This window comes from Saimiri boliviensis, chromosome 1 (genome assembly GCF_048565385.1).
Source record: "Saimiri boliviensis isolate mSaiBol1 chromosome 1, mSaiBol1.pri, whole genome shotgun sequence".
NCBI classification, from domain to species: Eukaryota; Metazoa; Chordata; class Mammalia; order Primates; family Cebidae; genus Saimiri; species Saimiri boliviensis.
In genome coordinates, this window is record NC_133449.1 from 99718844 (window position 1) to 99739966 (window position 21123).

General features: G+C 49.5%; 2 protein-coding genes across 12 annotated transcripts in view; one reads left to right on the forward strand and one right to left on the reverse strand.

Annotated features, from left to right (window-relative positions):
- Positions 1 to 8064, forward strand: part of GSE1 (Gse1 coiled-coil protein) — a 504956-nt gene extending 496892 nt beyond the window's left edge. For all 11 annotated transcript variants that reach the window (XM_039473653.2, XM_010333673.3, XM_010333674.3 and 8 more), the window contains 3 exons: positions 653 to 934; positions 3605 to 3708; positions 4593 to 8064. In XM_039473653.2, coding sequence (XP_039329587.2) covers positions 653 to 934; positions 3605 to 3708; positions 4593 to 4727 — 521 coding nt within the window. In that variant the 3' untranslated portion in view covers positions 4728 to 8064. The remainder of the gene's footprint in view (positions 1 to 652; positions 935 to 3604; positions 3709 to 4592) is intronic.
- GINS2 (GINS complex subunit 2) lies at positions 5678 to 20537 on the reverse strand. The gene is made up of 5 exons (XM_003922818.4): positions 20378 to 20537; positions 19069 to 19183; positions 13220 to 13319; positions 10167 to 10293; positions 5678 to 9962 (listed from the first exon to the last, which is right to left on the reverse strand). Exons 1-5 carry the CDS (start codon positions 20465 to 20467, stop codon positions 9837 to 9839), a joined length of 558 nt encoding a protein of 185 aa, XP_003922867.1. The 5' UTR covers positions 20468 to 20537; the 3' UTR covers positions 5678 to 9836.
- Positions 20538 to 21123: the final 586 nt, after the last annotated feature.

Here is a 21123-nt window from a genome sequence, read left to right on the forward strand (position 1 = left end):
AGTCCCTTCCTTCCTGGTGGTATGTAAAGATGTCACCTCTGGCCTTCGGCATCCATGGGTTCAACCAGCTTCAGATTAGAAATATTTGTGGGCGGGGTGGAATTCCACAACGTGCCAAAAGCAAAACTTGAATTTGCCAAGCACCAGGTACTACACTGAATCCAGGCAGATGAGGTGAGGTACAGGCAATAGATTAGGTATCACAGGTACTCCAGGTACAAGTGTAGGCAGCATACTGGGTATTACGTTGTATCCGTGTAGGCTCTATTCAGGTACTGTGTTCAGGTACTATGCCTTTTTCCATTAGGGACTTGAACCGCCTTGGCTTTAGATATTCACAGGAGGTCCTGCACTGCAGCCTAGGTGACAGAGTGAGACTGTCTCAAGAAGAAAAATGCTCAGAGATGAATTTCATCAAAATGGTCCACGTACCAGGGTACTCAGGGCTGCACTGTCTAAGACCTTGTCACGCTGGGTCCGTGGCCCAGAGGCCGTTGGCTAGATTCCCTCCTCTTTGCGCAGTGTCACGTTGGTCCCTGGAGACCTGCAGTCATGCTGCCTCTGCAGCAAAGGCAGGACCAAGCTGCCTTCTGAGACAGCGCCCCGTGTCCCTACTCCTAACACACTGATGTAAACCCTGTCCCTTCTGCAGGGAGCGTGGCTGTGCTATCTGCAGAGCAGAACCATAAGGTCGACGCGTCTGTCCACTACAACATTCCCGAGCTGCAGTCCTCTAGCCGTGTCCCTCCACCCCAGCACAATGGGCAGCAGGAGCCCCCCACTTCAAGGAAGGGCCCCCCAACGCAGGAGGTGGACCGGGACTCGGAGGAGGAGGAGGAAGAGGATGAAGATGGAGAAGAGGATGAGGAAGCACCCAGGCGCAAGTGGCAAGGGATTGAGGCCGTTTTTGAAGCTTACCAGGAACACATAGAAGGTATGGCGTTGGGAGGGAAGAGGGGAGCGGGTAAAGGACCTTTGGAAAGGAAGCTGAGTGACAAGTTCATGCAGACTTCTGCCAGCCTGGGGACTGTTCCTGCGTCCTGAGGCACAGTAGATGTAAATACTGGAAGGTTCCTCCGGCTTCTGGTAGTGGTGATGCCCCATGGTGGAACCTGAGGCCAGGCCTACTGGGGCATCAAGCACCAAGATGCCAACTTTCGTGGCACCTGTCATTCTTCGTGTGGGCCCTGCTTTCGGAGACCTAGCATCAGTGCAGATGTCAGCCTCAGGGTTGGGTAAGGGCCCTGGCACATGACTTAGTTGGCTGATTTGCCGAGCTCCAGCAGCTAGGCCTGGTTACTGCTTGAGCATGCCTCCTGCCTGGAAGGACTACTCTGGGGCCAGTGGGTACCAGTAACGTTTTCAGCTACCTTTGCTTTAGCCAGGTGCTATGCTGGGGGAGACAGGCTCCTGCCAAAGGCTTAGTCGAAGGCTCGCTGCCTCTCTAAATACCCAGGATGTTTTAATTCCCCCTGGGAATGTACATGCCAACCCCCACCCCCCCACCCCCGGAAGGCACAGCACCAGGCAGACTCTGCCACATCTCCTCTGCCAAGGAGTAGAACCATAAAACTGGCTGCTGCAGTGTTTGACCTTCTGTATACAGCAGCCCACCTCCTGCCTCTATGCCTCAGTTACCTGAGGATATTGCCAAGGCCCATTTGGCTTGGCCTACAGGTGCCCAGCCTTCATTTTGCACTCACCATCCTTACTGCACGGGCTCTGCTGGGCAAGGGTGCAGCCGCCTGCAAGCGATTTATTATATCTTAGATGACTTTTCATCATCACGTATTATAGTGTTGTAAACGTAAGGACTTGATTACGAATGTCAACCTTTTCAAATACGTTGAAAAGTAGTTTTTTGTTGACTGTCTTTTGCCAGAACTCACTTTGGAAAAGTGTTCTCCAAACTCAAAACAAATGCCCAGGTAGCCACAACCTGTATACATCAAATCCTGTATTTAGCTTCCTTTCCTCCTCCCATGGAATCTTTCCAGTTTATTGCCTACTACCTCCCTAATTTTTTTTTTTTTTTTTTGAGATGGAGTCTTGCTCTGTAGCCAAGGCTAGAGTACAGTGGCATGATCTTGGCTCACTGTAACCTCTGCTGCCCAGGTCCCAGGTCAAGCTATTCTCCTGCCTCGGCCTCCTGAGTAGCGGGGATTACTCATGGGCCACCATGCCCAGCTGATTTTTGTGGTTTTGGTAGAGACAGTTTCACCATGTTGGCCAGGCTGGTCTCAAACTCCTGACCCTCGTGATCTGGCCCCCTCCCAAAGTACTCAGATTATAGGCATGAGCCACGGCGCCCGGCCCCATGTTGCTGTTGTTTAAGTACACACATAAATATCCAGAAGCAATATGCAGAGTGATTTTTAACTCTCCTGGGATGAAATATTTCCATCTTTTCTGGTTTTGTGGGTTTCTTGGTGTGGTGTTGGAAATTCTTTCCATACTCTAACGCTGTAAGGCTGTTCTGTGAGTTCAGCTTTTTCCTCTTCTGTGTAAGACTCATGTGTACAGAGTAAGGTAGAAATCTTAACTGCATCTTTCCCACCCAGACAAGCAATTCCTCCTCTTCCCTGCCTCACTCCTACGTGGTGGGGCTTTGCCTGGCGGGGCATGACCTGCCCTCAACACATTTCCGGATCACCTTGTGTTCCCCTCTCAGAGTCCGGTTAGGATTTTCAGTTGCACTGAAGTTATGGACTTGGTTGGCATGTTGGCATCCTTGTCCATGAATGTGGTACCAAACTATGAAATCACTAAGATTTCGGATCATTTGGGACTAGATTTAGTTTCAGCTATCACATAGGTTTCGGGAGCTGTTTCCAAAAACCATTGTAGCTTACAAAGCTTTAGGATTTTTTTTATCTACGGTTATTCCTTAGATCATAGGAATCACAGATGATCAAACCTTCTGTAAATCCAAGTTTTGGTTCTTTCCTTTTGAATTTGTCTCGTCACTCCAGGGCTGCCGAAGACAGGCACGGGTAGCGCCCTTGTGTGTGAAACTGTAAAGCATCCTGGGAGAGAGGGAAGGTTCCCGTTCGCACAGTTGATGCTGTGATGTTTTCTGGCTGTTGCTCTGTCCTTGCTGGATTTATAATTTGTGTTCTTTACTTTTATTGTTCTCTGTTATCCAGACTGTTGTCGCCTTTGCTGTTTGTCAGTCTCTGAAACGCTGTGCATAAAATAGGGACTTAAAGGTTTGGAGTCCCTCTATTAAAATTAGGCCTGGTATCTTCTGATAGAACACAGATTTATTTAGTAAAATAGTCTCTGCTCTAAGTTTATTCTGGCCTTTTTCCAACAGTCTAAACGGTTTTTTTGAAAGATGCATTTTTAGGCCATAAAATGTTTTCATAATCTGTATCAGAGTGCCTTTAGGTTCTGGCTCCTTTGTCATTATTCCCGTGGGCTGGATCTAATTTAGTGATGTTTATGTGTTGGTGCGACCATTGTGACCCAAAGGAGAGGCCTTTGCTGGCTGCAGTGGCGAGGGCTTTTGGGTACTGCCGGGCAGTGTGTGAAGAAGAGAGCACTCACCAGGCCTTGGGGCCCCTGTACACAGACGACACATCACCACCTCTGGTCTTTTCAGAGCAAAATCTGGAGCGGCAGGTGTTACAGACGCAATGCAGACGACTGGAGGCCCGGCACTACAGTCTCAGCCTGACGGCAGAGCAGCTCTCCCACAGTGTGGCGGTGAGTTGGGAAGGCACAGAAACCTTAAAACACACAGCCTTTTGAGTTTGGGTTCAAAAGCACCCATGAAGGTAAGTTTTAGAGATGTAGTGTGCTCTTCAGAGAGCCAAATTTGGACTGCGTGCAATGGCTCACTCCTACAAGCCCAGCACTTGGGGAGGCTGAGGCAGGAGGATCACAAGAGTTCAAGGCTGCAGTCAACTGTCATCGTGCCACTGCACTCCAGCCAGGGGACCAGAGCACTATTTCTTAGTTTTGATTTTTTTTTTTAAAGGGAAAATTCAGGCAGCAGTTGACTATCTAGGATTTAACTATAAGTAGGGAAATACCTTTCACTTACAGCATGTTGATCTTGGAAGGGTAGTGATGCTGTTTGCAGAATGAATTATTGCCTGTACCAGTCTCCCCTACTGTGATTTGCACTTTAGGGGAAGGCAGCAGGGAACTGTATTAGAGAAGGAAAGCTGAAGTACGTGAAACCATGTCGGCACCCATTAGCTCACAGCCGTACTAGCAGGACTGGTCCAGCAGATGTCCTTGCTTGGCAAAGAGGCCTCCGATCCCTCCCTAAGTTTTTACATCCGGGGGTTCCAAGAACTCCGAGTTTGAGCCAAGACAGCAGCAGACACCGATTCTCTAGGACTCTGGAAGAGCTCAGCAGAGAACATAGGCTGAGAAGGGGGCCTTTGTTAAGTCTTACTCTGTTGCCCAAGCCGGAGCCTCAAAAACTCCTCGTGATCCACCCGCCTCAGGGCATGAGCCACCACTCCCAGCCAAGACCTTTTCTAACCGGGACTGCCTTTCCTTCCACCATGTTTGGGTACCACATGCTTGTTGTTACAGAAAAAATGAGTTGGTTTTGACACAGATTTCCCTCTCTCTAGGAGTTGAGGAGCCAGAAACAGAAGATGGTCTCAGAACGCGAGCGGCTCCAGGCGGAACTGGACCACTTACGAAAGTGCCTTGCCTTGCCTGCAATGCACTGGCCTAGGGGCTACCTGAAGGGATACCCCAGGTGACGGTTTCCCTTGCACTAGGCCGAACCTATAGTATAGAAATATTATCTATTTTATTACCTTGAATATTTAATATTTTTCACTGGGAGGTTTGAAGCTTAAAAAATGAGAATGTGCCATGCATGAAGCAAAGGATTCCAGGCTCCAGAAAAAAAAAAAAAAAAAAAGAATGAATGAACTCACCTTGACTTCAATGCAACTGAATCACCTTTGTCATTCAGCGAGCAACCAACGTAGGATGCCATAGTTTCTTTTTACAGGCGGTTTTAGTTCTTCCTCTCCCACACTGTTTTTTTAATCTGAACATGAAGGCTCCATTACCAACACTAAAACTTTATGATTTACAGCCCCCTGTGCGTATGAGCGGATCACGCCGGTTCTGTTCTTTCTTGTGTTGCCATGTTACTATGCCTCAAGCCAAGTCTGCTTTTGCGGCAGTGATGGGGTCAGTCTCATTCCTCCCCGGGAGTGAAACTTGCTTCACTCAAAAGAAGGTTGGGTGCATTGTAAGTAAAAAGGGCTTATTTGTTTCATTTACTTTCCTGCAAAATTTTCTTCAAAGCAACAAGTCCTAGGAGCACACAAAGCAACCCAAAGGCTTTTCCCTGGAAAAGCTCTTACCTAAAGAGAAAATGAATTCACAAACTGAAGGTACCTTTTTATTACTCCGTGGGGAGCATGTACAGAGCTCTGTGGATACACAGCTTCACACCCACCAGATTGTTACTACAGGGGGTGGGGTTTTCATACAGACGTAAATTTTGAGAGAAAAGTCAAAGGTGCTTCAGCCTTGTACTGTGTATATATATTAAAAAACAAAGTTTTGTATGTTTTTATTACTTTAACTATTGTTATAAAAAGCCTGCCATTTTTAATATGTGGTTTGGGGGATTTTTGTTTGTTTTTCCTGTTGGGGGTTTTTTGTTTGTTGTTTTGTTTTTTTTTTTTTTGGGGGGCAAAAAAAAAAAAAAAACCCTTGCTTTTAGTGTTTGTACTGCTGCTGGTCAGGACATTAAAATATTGAAGTGTTTTTAAAAATTAAGAAGAAAAGTAAAAGAGCTTACCACTGGCGCCTATGCGATCACTTCATTTTTAGCTTGGGTTGCACCAGAAGCTACCGTAGAAAGCCATGGGCTACTGCTCACCTCCTCCACTCCCCCTTCCCCACCCCTAGCATCAGGACAAGCTAGTATCACCCACTGCTATCCAGGGAAGAGGGGGTAATCTGTAGAACCTGTGCTTGACAACCATCTGCACGCATGGGCGGGGGCTTTTAAAAGCCTTCCAGAAACGAAATGATTTCTGCGATAGAATTCTAAGGTATCTGAGAGCGGGTACAGAATATGAACTTCAGAGGCTTTAAATGCAAAGCTTTGTAAAAGCCTAAAAGTAGGGCAAACAAGGTCTGAGCTGAACCCCTCCTTTTTTGAACTTACTGTGACAAGCACAGGCACGGCCAGAAACTGGGCTCCTCACACCAAAGCAAAGCACTAGGCGCATCCTCCTCCCAGTTGCTGCTTGTGGTGGTACTGCTGAGATCACAAAGGCCTCTCTCGCTCCCGTGGGCCCTCACCAGAGGCCAGGGCCCCCGCTGACCAGTCCAGGGGTGGAGTTCTGAGCTCCGGCAGGGTGCCTGACCTGTGTGCTGGCTGCTCACTGCTGAGACCAGCAGCCAAGCCCTGGGCCCCAGCCCTTGCTGTGCACAACAGCTTGCTGGCAGCTGGCAGCCTGTCACTTTATCTGCCCCCGCACAGTTTGCTTTGTAAGTCTGCCAAGAATCTTCCAGTTATTAGCAAACTCAAATAAACGTACCACCAGTATTATCAGCAGTCAGCAAGCGCCTTGCTCTCCACAGAAGCAGCTGGAAGAGAACGCGGGGGGCTGTGCTATAGGCCTGCCCCCAAAAGACACGGGGAGGTCAGCATGTTCCGCAAGTGTTCAGAGGGAGTCCGCTAACAACAATCAGGACAAAATCTCACTGGATTTCTCCACCGAAAACCTGCTTGAGGTTTCTGGCCTTAGCACTTCTAAGCTTTGGTAAGGGCCTCGGCTTCAGTAAAAGGGAAACACAGATCCGTTAACTTAAAAACACAGCCCATCCCTTACCATCCAAGGAGCGCTCCCTTGGTTGGCTTTTCTGCGACAGCACAGGGGACAGGTGGCACACTCTGAGAGGTCTGCCCCGGGAGGAGAGCAGTGTCCCTGTAGCTAGCAATAGCTGCCTTCTGCCCAGCCCTTGAGCTTCTCCTACTGTCTCCCCATCCTTCCACCTACTGTGGTGATCTCCAAGTACTCTTACTCAAGGAATACGACAATCAGAATACAAACCAGTAGACAACACAAACTAAGAAAAGGTAAGAAGCATCTCTCAAAAACGAAAGCACACCATTTAGACACAGCACCCAGTCATGACCATCTTCCTCTATTACCTGGAAGGCAGCTGCCATTTATCCTCCACAGAGGGATACCTTCTAATAGTAAATTATCTGGTTTCTCATTCAAACAATGTATTATTCTTTGTTTCATACAATCAGAGCCAGACTGACATAAAATACCATGTTCCTAATCCAGTGTCTGAGATATGCGAACGAGACAGTATTGTCCACACAGTAATCTATATTCTAAGCTTAACAAAGTACTGAATTGGCACTAACAGTTGGGTAGGTTACACCCGTAAGAGAATTCAGAGAGTATCTAAAGGAGCCCACACCTGCAGCAGCAAAGGATTCTGACACAGGGAATCCACAGTTTGTAGCAGAATGGTATTTTCTTCAAGTAGCTCATAATACTGCCAAATCTCAAAAATTAAGCTGAATTTCAAACCAGATACTCCCCCTTTCCCTGAGCCACACATTTCACCCAACTATAGAAAATTCCAGGGATCTACCACAAGATGGAGATGGTCAACACAGCCGATTCTGTTCCTCTTTCAACTGTGTGTTAGCCACTTAGCAGTCTCTGTACTCTTTCAAGTAACCAAGCTGTTGACTTTCTTACTACTTGCAGTAGCCTGTCCCCAACTTTTCAATGCAGTGCTTAACCTGAGAAACTCCTTAAACGCTGCCTTGACCCGAGGAAGACCATGCTCATTGGTGATGTTTTGTACGTACCCTGTGCTTAATTCTAGAAGAGGAAACCCATACACAGGTGGGAGGGAGGAACACCGGTGCCTCGGTCACTCTGGGGGCAGTTTAGATGCTGTGAAATTAAACCTGTTCTAAGTGTACTTGTTTGAATTAATTGTATTGTAATATTATTTGTTGAATGTAGTAATTAGGTATTTATGAATATATTGCTGTAATTTCTGACAACATCCAAAAAATAAAATCTTCCTAAATCATGCTAAGAGGAAAATCTTTTTTATGATATAATAAAACAGGGCCAAACAATAAAAAGCTCAACAGCTGGATGGCTCCACAGGGAAAACACGCAGACAGATGCAGCTGCCGCGACTGGCTCGGGTTCTAAGAGCAGGGCATTAGGATCGCTCACCCTCCACAACAACTAGTGTCATTTGCAGAGATTTCCAGGTGAAAGCTGGAGGATTCTGAGGAAGGGTGAGATGAAACAAGTCCTATGACCTGAATGAACTCTGAACAGCACCTAAAATTATGGAGACCTCATCTTCTGGTCCCCCACTCTTCCAGGTCTGATCCTTCAGGGTCCAAATAACAACCAACATCTGCTTGGCGGGGACACGTGGGCAGCAACGTGTGCACAAGCACACTGTACACTGAAGAGGGTAGACCCTGGGCGGTCTTTAGGCTCAGCCCGTCACACATGTGCATTCTCAGAAAGGGGAGGATTGCTTAAATCCAGGAGTTCTAAGCCGCAGTTAGCTACAATCATGCCACTCTACTGCAACCTGGGTAAAAGAACGAGACCCCGTCTCCAAGTTTCTTTTCAAGCCAGTTGCGTGATGCTGGACAACTTCACCTCTCAAGGTAATGTAATTTCTGCAAAGGCCCTAGCAGTTCCAAAATGCTACAAATAATTTTCTCTTAGGAAAAAAAATAATTTCCCCTGAGCCCTCGGTTACCTACAACAAACAGTCCTTTCCTGGCCCAGCACGGTGGCTCACATCTATAACCCAAGCACTTTGGGAGGCCATGGCAGGTGGATAACAGGGTCAGGAGTTGTAGACTAGCCTGGCCAAAATGGTGAAACCCCATCTCTACTAAAAATACAGAAAAATTAGCTGGGCAGCACCTGTAATCCCAGCTACTCGAGAGACTGAGGCAGAGCAGCACTTGAACACTGGAGACAGAGGTTGCAGTGAGCTCAGATTGTGCTACTGCATGACTCAGTCTTTAAAAAAAAGTCCTGAGTCCATGAAAAGCAGTGTTAAAAGTCTGCTTTTCTTCTAGCATCGTCTTAAGTGTCACTCGTGCTTAATACATCCAATCGTATTTTCCTGACTCTCCTCTTCAACCTGAGCCACACAGCCCGGAGCACGAGACTCCCAGGTGTTGGTCTGCAGTTTCCAGTGGACTGCTGTGCACCTCAGTTCAGTTGACTGGGTCATCTCAGCCACAGGGCTCAGTCCTTTGACTTGGCTGTTATGCAGGACAAAACCTTAAGAGTCAGAGCCAAGTCCATTTTTATTGTGGGTCTGGGCTCACTGTGGTCAGCATCCTTAGCTGCACCATCTGCCATCCTCTGGGAGCCACCTCTGTGGGAGAGTCTAAATTTAGCCCAAGAAAATCAGGATCAAAAAGGGGGGAAGATAAGCCCTTGGCCACACGGCCGCTCCTGCTGTATTTACACCTAACAGCCACTGAACACTTAACCCGAGTGTGGCAGTTTCTACGTAGGAGACCCAAGCGGCTCTGCTAGGGAGAATAACTTACTTGCCTAAAGCTTTTTTCTTTCTCAAAAGAGGGTGGGGGAAAGGCTAGTTTCTAGAATCGGATGTGGAATTGAAGACTGTCCCAGGGAGCTAAGTTTTAAGGACGAATCAAACTTGCTTCTCCAGCAATGTCACGAATCCATTCCTCGCACCTTCACACGTTTTTCACGCATTCACAAGTACTTCTAGAGCTCCAGAACCACAAGTACCTCATGTCCTGAGCACTTACATGCCCCAGCAAGCCGCCTGCACCGGGCCTTTCTCTAGAAGTCCTGAGACTGGGTACTCTCCGAAGGCTGGAGGTTTGTGCGTAGTTTGTACATGTGGTTCAGCGCTTGTGTGAGGAAAGTCCCGCTGGTGTTGATCTCCATCAAGGTCAAGTTATCCAGCTAAAACAAGAAAACAGACCAAGCTGGCAAACAAGTTTTTAATTTTGAGAAAAAGGCAAACTCTACCGAATAAAAATGAGAAACCAATGAACCTTTTAAAAAGCACAGTTAGTAATGCCTGCCTACAGTAGCCTCGGCAGACAGGATGCCTTGTGAAACTCTGCAACATCAAGGCCACCAGCACTCAGGCGAGGTGGCACCTACCTTGGCATGTGCCTCCTGCTGTCTCACAAAGCTGTCGGCAGACACTCGGAGTTTGGCTAGACGAGTGTCCCACATGTCCTTGACGAGGGTCCGGATTTCGTCTGCCTTCGGGATGTTATCTGAAGCACTGAAGGAGCAAGGGGGAGAGTCAGCCAGGGGACACTCCATTAACTGAGGCAACGCTGGGTAGAGTGGCTCTTTCCAGGCCATATACTCCGGCCATTCCAGACCCACAAAGTCTGTTTTGCTTTGTTTTCAATTCTAAGATGTAAAGATTTGTAGCAGTTAAGCTTGGTGCCAAGGGCATTCAACAGTGATCCACATGGAGTATCTTTCGCTCACATTAACCACCCTGTGGTAGGCTGCTGAACAGGACCTCTGTTTCCCTAAGAAAATTAGTAGCGAATCAGCTCCAAGACAGAAGCCTCCGTCTCAGAGTAACAGCGTTCCCTGCTGCATAACCTCCACCTACAAGGAATCGGTTTCAACGGCTGGCTCAAAGGTCGAGTTCTATTGCTCCTTATGTACCAGGTGTTGAGGAGGATCCCTATACCCCATGAGGAATCCAGGCCTCACAGCCCAGAGAAGGAAAACACCAGCTCTGTGCCAGGTACTCGGCTTAGCACATTACCTGGCATTTCTATCCTCACCAAAGCCCTGAAGGGAAGGGGCTCTCCTGCTCTTCAGAGAAGACAAGACCAAATTTCAAAACTCACAAAAGAAACTGCAAATTAGTATCCAGTGAGCACACCTACACACAGCAGAATTCTGGCTGGAAGTTCAAAGTCAGCAAGGGCTGAAGGAAGGCCTTCACAAAGTCAAGGCTCCCTTTGTGAAATACTTTGAACCTTTGAAGAAAAACTACAAGATAAAAGCAGAAGCTAATACTGTTCATCACTAGGCATTCCACGCTGTGCTGGACATTCTCCATATGCTACAATTAACTTACGACCATTAGGTGGCAAATCACTGGTACAAAATTTATGTAGTGCGTTTTATTTATAAACCCCAACATTCAGATCTCGTGCTCTGAACAGCAGGTTAAACAAAGGACCCCAACTCCTTGTCAGCTGAACTGCAGAACCAACATAAAATTAAGTCCCTTAGACGAATGAATTATTAAACAAGGTTTTTGATAAAGACTATATACATAATATATTTAGCTTCAAAAAATGCAAAATGAATAGGCTCCCTCACCTAGCTAATGGCAAATTCTTCCCTAGTCTGTTGATAGATCCTCTCCCTTCCAGCTACCATCCCCACTGCCACTGCCATCTCTCTCAAGTCCCTCTGAGGCCGCACACCCCTCACAGAGGCTGGCCATTGCAGGAGCATCTATGGCTCCACTCTCCTGCTCCCACGAATGTACTCAACATGCTCAAACACCTCTGCTTGCCTGGCTACCCCAGACCCCTTCACACTCTGCCTTCACATTCATCAGCTCCTCCTGCCTCACCACCCTCTTCCCTCCCATCCACCCCTGCAGGTCTGTGCTCCCGGCAAACCTCTGTGAACCCCATCTCTGCCACAACGTGGCCTTGTTTCGGCCTGATGGACTATCGAGAGTGCTTGTCACAATGAAGGTTCACTATGGGTTCACAGACCGACATCGCCACCAGGAACTCACATCACACCAGGAACCAGACCAACAGGACAAATTCCACTGCTGAGTCGAATTCTTGGTGCATTGCTGGTTCTCAGCATTTACGAAATGCACGGCTGGCTGCAGCCTGCTATCAGCCTATGCGCAAGCCTACCCCAAGTTTTCCTTTAGACTCAGCAGTGCCATTCAGGGGGCCCAGCCCTTCCCACTGCTCTGCAGCACGCAGTAGTACTAGGGTCCCAATTTTTGATTCTAGTTCTGCTCCTGAACCCAGTTCAAGGATGCTCGGGGAGCCTCAGAAGTTTACGCTGTACGAATTACGTTCTACATTATCTCCCAAGCAAGATGATCCACACTTGTCAGACTTTACCTGTTTAACTCTTTCACTCCACAAACATGAGCCCCAGGCATCTCACTGGGGACATATGCATACAGGAGCCAGCCCCTGCCCATTCAAAATGGGTACATGTGACGGCACAGCCAGACAAACAAGAAAACCACAACTGGCAAATGCCGCAGCAACGTGTAGAGCTGCCAAGAGGACATGTACACTGAACCCTGGAGGGACATATGATGCTAACCTAAGGAGGTGAGCAGAGGCAGGCAAAGGACGGGCTTACAGGGCAGAAAACAGTACATGCGAAGTCAGAATGCTACAAGAGTGACAGGGGCCGGTGTGCAGAGGTGTGCAGTGTGCGGCCGGTGTGCGGCTCTTTCCTCTGCTTCTGGAGGAAAGAGCCGCAGAGAGGGGTCAAAGAGGAAGGAGGGGCACGCCAGGCTACACACTGCTAGAATGCTATGCGCAGGACTTTATACTAGAACCCTGGAAGACTGAGGATTTTAAGCAGGGAGTCAGATGGCAGTTCTGCCTTTCAAAGGCCACTCCAGCTGTGATGTAAGGAAATGAATGGGAGGCTGACAGGAACCAGTACCAGGTTACTACATCATAATTTTGCCAGGCAGTGGGCTTGCCTGCAACTCAAGGGCAGAGGCAGACGGGAGCCCTCTGGCCTTTCCTGTGAAAGACACCCCAAAACTCAAGTCCACACAGTCCAAGGAGAAACAAGAGTGAAGCTGTGCAAAACAGAACACATACGTGACAAAGGACAGCTACTTCCGAGATGCTGGTGGCTCACACCGGGCCCAAGGTGGAGGGACCCGAGACAGAACAAAAAGAGCCGAGGGCTTCACGGGGGTGGGGTGGCAGGGGGCGGGTGGAGAGAAAGAAAAATAAGAGAAAGGGAAAGAACAGAGAAATGACACACACAGATAGACAGAGAACGCCTGGCGGGTGTGCGCACACAGATGACCTCCTTGTCACAGACCTAACGGGCCACGGCTGCCACTTTCTATGGCAATAAGCAGGGAAGCAGAGAGGAAAGGTGAGGGTGAGAGGAAGAGCATGGTAGTCCAGCCTCGGCTGTGGCCTTAAGAGGGGGTATCTACTTACTGATTTAATAGCAGCTTGGTAAGTTCCATGTAGTAAGGGCTGGGCATTGGGGTGAAAGTTTCTTCCTTTCGTTCATGATCCCTTATCTTCTCCAACTTTTCTGAAATTCAGAAGTTAATACATTTTACCATCATTATAAATAAAATATTAAACCTGCCACATTTGCCAAGGGCCTACATTATCTAGCAAATACATTATCCACTAGCAAACGCATGGAAAAATGTTTGGGGAAACACCTGCCTCATTAACTAGATGATTCGAGACCTCCTCCTTCAAACTCTCCAAAAGAAAGGTAAATTTTTGTTGCTGCTGTGGCCTGTAGTACATATTCCTAAAAAGAATGTCAGGGTCAAAAGCTCAATGTTTGTTTTGGTTTTTAAGGGAAAGAACAAAGTACTTTACCTTTACTGTTATTTGTTTTTTTGAGAGAGGGTCTCTCTCATGCCCAGGCTTGGAGTGCAGTGGCACCATCACAGCTCACTGCAGCTTCAACCCCCTGGACTCAAACAATCCTCCTGCCTCAGCCTCCCAAGGAGTAGCTAGGATCACAGGTGCATGCCACCATAACCGGCTAATTTTTTATTTGTTGTAGAGATGAGGTCTCACTATGTTGCCCAGGCTGGTCTCAAACCCCTGAGCTCAAGTGATCTTCCTGCCTTAGCCTTCTCACAGTGCTGGCATTATAGGAGTGAGTCACCATACCGGGTCAGTACCTTACCTTTCATGCAGTAAGTGATCAAAATAGTCAGTGACTTAAATTTATTTATACTAAGCCTTATTCAGAAAGAGCAAGACACCTTTCAAAACTAGAGTCACCCAGACTCAGGCATGATACAACATCCTGGTGCGGGGGGAGGGCAGAGAAGCCACCCCAGGAGGAGGCATAAGATCCTAGAGGGGTTAAAGCCCAGCAGCTAGAATCAAGCGGCTCTGTCCAATTCCACCAGCACCAGCACTGTTCTCACACATGCCTATTTCCCTCAGCCCCCCCCCCTCTGTGGAGAAACCTGTCCTGCGTGTGGACCGTGGAATGTAGCTCAGGGACAAGCATGCAACACAACCATGCTGCAGGATCCCAGTGTAAAGTGCCAGCTACTTATCCCCAGGGCCCCTGCTGCTGTCCTGCAATCCTGGTCCAATGCCCCAGTCCACTCACCCTCTCTCCACCTCCGTCAGCACCACCTCAACCCACCACCCGCCTCACCCCTGACACCCAGCTGAGTGTGACCTGCATGCCACCCCATCCCCCAACCTCCCTGCATAGCTCCCTACCCACTAGAGGACCAGCCTTCCAGGAGTCCTGGGGCCCTCCTCTCACCTGCACAGGAAGGCACTCCAGCAGCTCTAATTCTCTCAAATGACCACTGTCCTCTCCCTGCTTGACCCTCGCAAACACACTAACATCTACCACCTTAAAAAGAAGGCCCTCCCTCATGCAAATCCCTCTCCAGGTACCAGGACACCCCTCTGAGCTTTCTTCTGACCTCAGTAGGTACCCCTTCTTGTCACTTGCCAATTCCTCTTGACCTCTCGACACTGGTACACAGAGCTCAGCTCCCAACCCTTCTCCACTACCTAAACTCATATCCATACCACCTCGTCCAAGTATCACCTCGAGCTCGGAAAGACCTCCCAATGTATGCTCCCATCAGCAGCGAGTCCTAACTCCTGACTCAATACCCCTGACTCAATCACTGCTGTAGCTTCCCCCTGATTATCCAAAAAGTGCAACAGTTCAAACCCCAACTCCTGGTACCCACTGCAGCCCACACCCTGCTCACGCCACCTCCCACCTCAGGACACAGCAACTTCGTCTCCTTCTGGGCCTCAAGCCAACAGCCTGGCTGTCAGCTTTCACTCTTCTCCCTCACACCCCACCGCCAGTCCTTTAGCCAATCTGGGTGATGCTGCCTTCAAAACATACCTAGACACCCACCCACCAGGTCTCCCACCTCCATCAGCTAGAAGCTACTGAGGGCTTGCCTGGATGAATCCCTACTCTGCTCCCATCAAGCCAACCTTCTCTACACAGCACAGTCACATTTCACTAACATCTGAGTCAGCTTATCAAACACCTCTGGTCCAACTTTCTAGCAAGTTAAAAAGACAGAATCAACATTTCTGGCCAGGACACAGAACAATGGGAACTCATATACATTTCCTGCAGGGTGAAGGCTCAGCTGCTCTGGAGGACCAGGTGCCAGTTTCTTTCAAAGCTGAGCATGATCTGTCCTAAGAGCCAGCAGGTCCGTCATACTACGTATTTATTTAGCCAAGGGAAAAAAATGTATCCATGAAAAGACTTGGACAAGAATATTCACAAAAGCCTTATTAAGAATAGCGAAAAATAAGCCAGGCGCAGTGCCTCACATTTGTAATCCCAGCACTTTGGGCAGCCGAGGTGGGAGCCCAGGAGTTCAAAACCAGTCTGGGCAACAAAGTGAGACAAACATTAAAACATTAGCTGAGTGTAATGGTATACACCTGTAGTCCCAACTACTTGAGAAGCTGAATGGGAGGATCAGCTGAACCCAGGAGGTAGAGGCTGCAGTGAGCCATGATCACACCACTGCCCTCCAGCCTGGGCATCAGAGAAAGACTGTCTGAAAAGCTAAAAGTGAGCCGGACACAGTGGTGCATACCTGTAGTCCCAGCTACTAGGGAGGCTGAAGCGGGAGGATCGCTTGAGCCCAAGAGTTGGAGGCTACAGTGATCGTACCATGACCACACCCATGTACAACCACTGCACTCCAGCCTGAGCAACATAGAGAAACCCGTCTCTTATTTATGTATTTGTATTTCTTTATTTTTCAGTGCAGTTCTGCTCGTCACCCAGACTGGAGTGCAATGGCACAATCTCGGTTCACTGCAACCTCTGCCTCCCAGGTTCAAGCGCTTCCCCTGTCTCAGCCTCCCAAGCAGCTTAGATTACAGGCATGTGCCGCCATTTTTTTTTTTTTTTTTTTTTTTGGTATTTAGTAGAGACAGGGTTTCACCATGTTAGTCAGGCTGGTCTTGACCTCCTGACCTCAAGTGCTCCACCCGCCTTGGCTTCCCAGAGTGCTGGGATTACAGGCGCACACCATCGCACCTGCTTCTAATTTTTTAAAAGCCAAAAATGGGAATCCCAAATATTTAACAGAAGAATGGGTGAACAAATATGTGGTATTCTCATATGATGGAGAGTACCCAGCAATGGAGGTACGTAATGACACAGGCAGCAATCAGTGAATCTCAGAAACGCTCTGTTGTATAAGAGGTCAGAAACAACGACATGCTAGATTATTCCATTTGTATGCAGTCCCAGAAGTGGCAGAACTTATCTATGGTGGAGAAGTCAGAGGCGGCAGGCTATTGGCATATATAGGGTCTACCAACTGGCTAGCGGTGCCTCACTGTTCCCACGATAGAGCTCCAGCCCAGGGAGAAAGCTCAAGGAGAGCTCTCCACACCTTCTGACTCTAGCCTTCGATGAGACAGGCCCTCACCATGTATCACCTCAGGTCTGAATGGGCCCAAATTGCCAGAGACTGATTTTAAATAAGGGGCTTGGCGAGGAGAGGATGCTGCACTAATGGAGCCAGGCCTCATGGATCTCTCTGCCTAAAAAAAGCCTTCAGGCCAGAGGTAACAACCCATACCTGTAATCCCAGCACTCTAAGACAACTGCTCGAGTCCAGGAGTTTGAGACCAGCCTGAGCAACATAGCAAGTCGCCCATCTCTATCAATCAGTCAGTCAATCAGGCATGGTGGTTTACACCTGTAATCCCAGCACTCAGAGAAATGCGTGAGCCCAGGAGTTTGAGACCATCCTGGACAACAAATCAATCAATCAATCAATCAGTCAATCAGGCAAGGTGGTCTACAACTGTAGTCCCAGCTACTCAGGAGGCTGAAGCAGAAGGATGACTCAACACGGGAAGGCTGCAGTGAGCCGTGACGGCACCACTGCACCCCAGATACACAAAGCAGTCTGTCTTAAACGAACCCGAGAGTGGCTGGCTCACTGAGTTCTTGCTTCTAGGAGGGAGGTACCCCCAGTGATTCCCAGTAAGGAAGGGCAGTCAAAAATCACTCAGGGCTGAGATCCCATTGACACAAAAAGGAAAAAAAAAAAAAATTCACTCAGGGTCTTTTCAAATTCCACATATATGACCATACCCCACTCCCACAAAAAAATACTAAAATTAAAATTTGTTTCCTCTAATGACCTACTCCTACCTCCAAAAGAGGAAAAAGGGTGCAAAGGCTCAGAACAAAAACTGTCTCCATCTTTGAGGCACTGTTTTGGTTTTTTCTAGCAGCTTTATTGAGGCATACATTTTTTTAATGTATCACACAATTCAGCCATTTAAAGCAGGTGTCCCCAAACTTTTTACACAGGGGGCCAATTCACTGTCCCTCAGACCGTTGGAGGGCCCCCACATACTATGCTCCTCTCACTGACCACCAATGAAAGAGGTGCCCCTTCCTGAAGTGCGGCGGGGTGGGGGGGGGGGGCAGATAAATGGCCTCAGGGGGCCGCAGTTTGGGGACGCCTGATTTAAAGTATACAAGTTTTAGTGGAACTGTGGAGTATTAAAAACACAGTGTAAGGGGCCAGGCGCGGTAACTCACGCCTGTCATCCCAGTACTTTTGGAGGCCGCGGCAGGCAGATCACAAGGTCACAAGTGCGAGACCAGCCTGGCCAACATAGTGAAACCCCATCTCTACTAAAAATACAAACATTAGGCAGGTGTGGTGGTATGCGCCTGTAATTCCAGCTACCTAGGAGGCTGAGACATGAGAATCGCTTGAACGCGGTGGGCAGAGGTTGCAGTGATCGGAGATGGCACCACTGCACTCCGGCCTGGGTGACAGAGCAAGACTCCATCTCAGGAACAACAACAAATAAAATGGTACAAGTCAATGGTGTTTCGCGTGTTCAGACCTGTGCAACTGTTACCTCAATCAATGGCAATTTTCATCATGCCCAAAATAAACTCCACAATTCCTCCCTCACCCCCAACACCCACAACCCTAAGCAACTACTCATCCATACTATCTCTATTGATTTGTCTATTGCAGACAGCTCATATAAATGGAATAATGCCACGTGGAGTCTTTGTGCCCCTGGTTTCTTTCGTTCAGCAACAAGCTGAAGGTTCATCCACGCAGCAGGATGTATCACAAATTCATCCTTTTATAGCTGAATCTTATTCAACCCTGTTGTGATGTATTATTTGCAGGCATTCTCTGTAACTACTCTGCTTCTCTGCATGCTCATCTATACTTACTTTTAAAACTTTAAAACCAGTGCTTCTGTAAGATCATTTATTTTAAAGCAAATGGAAATATCTTAGATTAAAATATAGGCTGGGCACAGTGGCTCACGCCTGTAATCCCAGCAGATCTGCCAAGGTGGCCAGTTCGCTTCACCCCAGGAGTCTGAGACCAGCCTGGGCAACATGGCAAAACTCTGTCTCTACAAAAACGCAAAAATTAGCTGGGTGTAGTGGGGCACACCCATGGTCCCAACTACTTGGGAGGTTGAAGTGTGAGAATCACTTGAACAAAGAGAGAAAGGCTGCAGTAAGCTCAGACTGCACTATTGCTTTCCAGACTGGGCCATGGAATTAGACCCTATCTGAAAAAGTAAACTACAATTTTCACAAATCCCAAAACCTGATAATAGTAACAGCGATTAGACTCTGCTGAGAGGTGAATCTGGAAGTATTCTTTTCAGCTGATCAGTGGATAATGGAGCAGAGGGAGCCCAGACTTAGGAAGGACGCCCCATGCCTCCACCCGTGGGAGAGGGCGTGACCCCAACTGAGCGCCACCCACGCGTCACTCACGCATCCTTACCCACGTCCATCCACTCCGGGGGGAGCAGCCGACATTTCTGTCTTTGTTTCAGGTTAATTGCCAGCCACAGGGGCACTTCCACTGGTAAACCTGGGTTAAAAGGCCCCAGATCCCCCTGCCAAAAGTAAAACAATTCCCCGTAAGATTAAAGAACAAAAAGCATTACTGTGTGTCACTGTTACCAAATAAGCGGCAAGGCATTGCAGAAGCTGAAGTCCAAACGCAAGTAAAAACAAAAGCCCAGCTGTGATCAGACCCACAACAAAGCCCCCGCTAAGCAGCTCCGAGACACCTGCAGGCGCAGTCCTCTGGGCCTTCCGCGGAGGAAATGCAAGCCCCCCTGAGCGGGCGGGGGCGCTCCCCTCTCCTTCTCCCGCCTGCACCCTCCAACTCAAGAACAGCTTTCCCACACCCAGTGTGGGCGTCCTGGGTGCCGGGAGGTGAGTGCGGGCAGGTACTCCTTCTCTGCGACTCCCAGCACCCCGGTGCCTCCTGTATACTTAAAACGCAAAGCTGGGCAGGTGCAGTGGCTCACACCTGTCAGTCATCTCAGCTGCTGGGGAGACTGAGGCAGGAGAATCACCTGAACCCGGGAGGCGACGGCTGCAGTCCGCTGAGATGGAGCCATTGCACGTCAGCCTGGGCGACAGAGCAAGACTCTGTCTCAAAAAACAGAGACAAAAACTAGCAAACGCAAAGCCTACTCCTGCCCATAATCCCAGCACTTCGGGAGGCCGAGGTGGGAGGATGGCCTGGGGGAGCCCAGGAGTTCCAGGCGCGGCTGGGCAACACAGGGAGAACCCCATCTCCACCAAATAAAGCCGCTGGGCGCAGTGGCTCAGGTCTGGAATCCCAGCACTGTGAGACGCCGAAGCAGGTGGATCCCCTGAGGTCCGGAGTCCCAGACCAGCCTGGCCAACATGGCGAAACCCCATCTCTACCAAAAAAGCAAAAATTCGCCAGGGGTGGCGGCGCACGCCTGTCGTCCCGGCTACTCGGGACGCTGGGGCGGGAGCATCGCTTGAACACGGGAGGCGGAGGTCGCGGGGAGCCGAGATCGCGCCGCTGCACTCCAGCTTGGGCGACAGAGAGAGACGGTCTCAAAATCCAAACCAAACCAACAAAAACCCCGTAAACCCGGGCGCTCGGAGCCGCTGCCAATGGCGCACAGCCTCGTTTTCCCCATTCGAGAAGCGGCCACGACGGCGCGCGAGGGCGGCCCCGAGCGGAGGCTTCCGCAGAAGCGGAGCAGGGCGAGCCCGCCACCCCCGCTCAGACCGCCCCGCGGAAGCCCCGGACGCGCCCTCACCCCGATGAGGTAGATCTTGTCCAGACTGAAGTTGGGGATGATGGTCACCAGCTCCTTCTCGGCCAGGAACTCCACCTCGGCCGCGTCCATGGCGGCGCGAGTGGCCAGCCAGGGCTTCACGGGCCCCTCTGCGTCCCAGAGGTGATGCCACGGCCGCCGTTTTCCCGCCACAGAGAGAGCCCGCCCCGACCGGAAGACGGCCTGCGTCAACCTATAGGAACGCGGCGGCGCAGTGGGCGGACGGCGGGGAGCCGAGAGCGCGGCCGCTAGGAGCCCGCGGATTGGCGAGCCCGAGTGAGGCTGCGCGCCGGCCCCGCCCCGGCCCGTGACAGGCCCCGCCCCGCCCGTGGGCTCGCACCTGGAGCTGTCAGGGCTTCCTGCGGCCGGCGGCAGCTTTGTCGTCCCGTGGCCTGCGCCCGGCGCCCACCGTAAACACCGTTCAGCATGGGGCCAAAAGTAAAAGCGTTTATTTTATTTTAAATTTTAAACAACTTTTTGTGGATTTGGGATCTCGATATGTTGCTCAGACTGGCCTTGAGCTTCTGGCCTCAAGCGATCCTCCCACCCCGACCTCTCGAAGTGCTGGGATTACAGGTGTGAGCCCTTGTGCCAGGCCAAGAGTAAATGCATTTATTTGCCCAAACTCAGCACCCGGCCCAGAATGCATCATCACCTGGGCTGACAGATACCAGGATGAGGGAAGAGGTTGTTTCCATTGATTTCACAATTTTCTGCCCTTTTTGCAC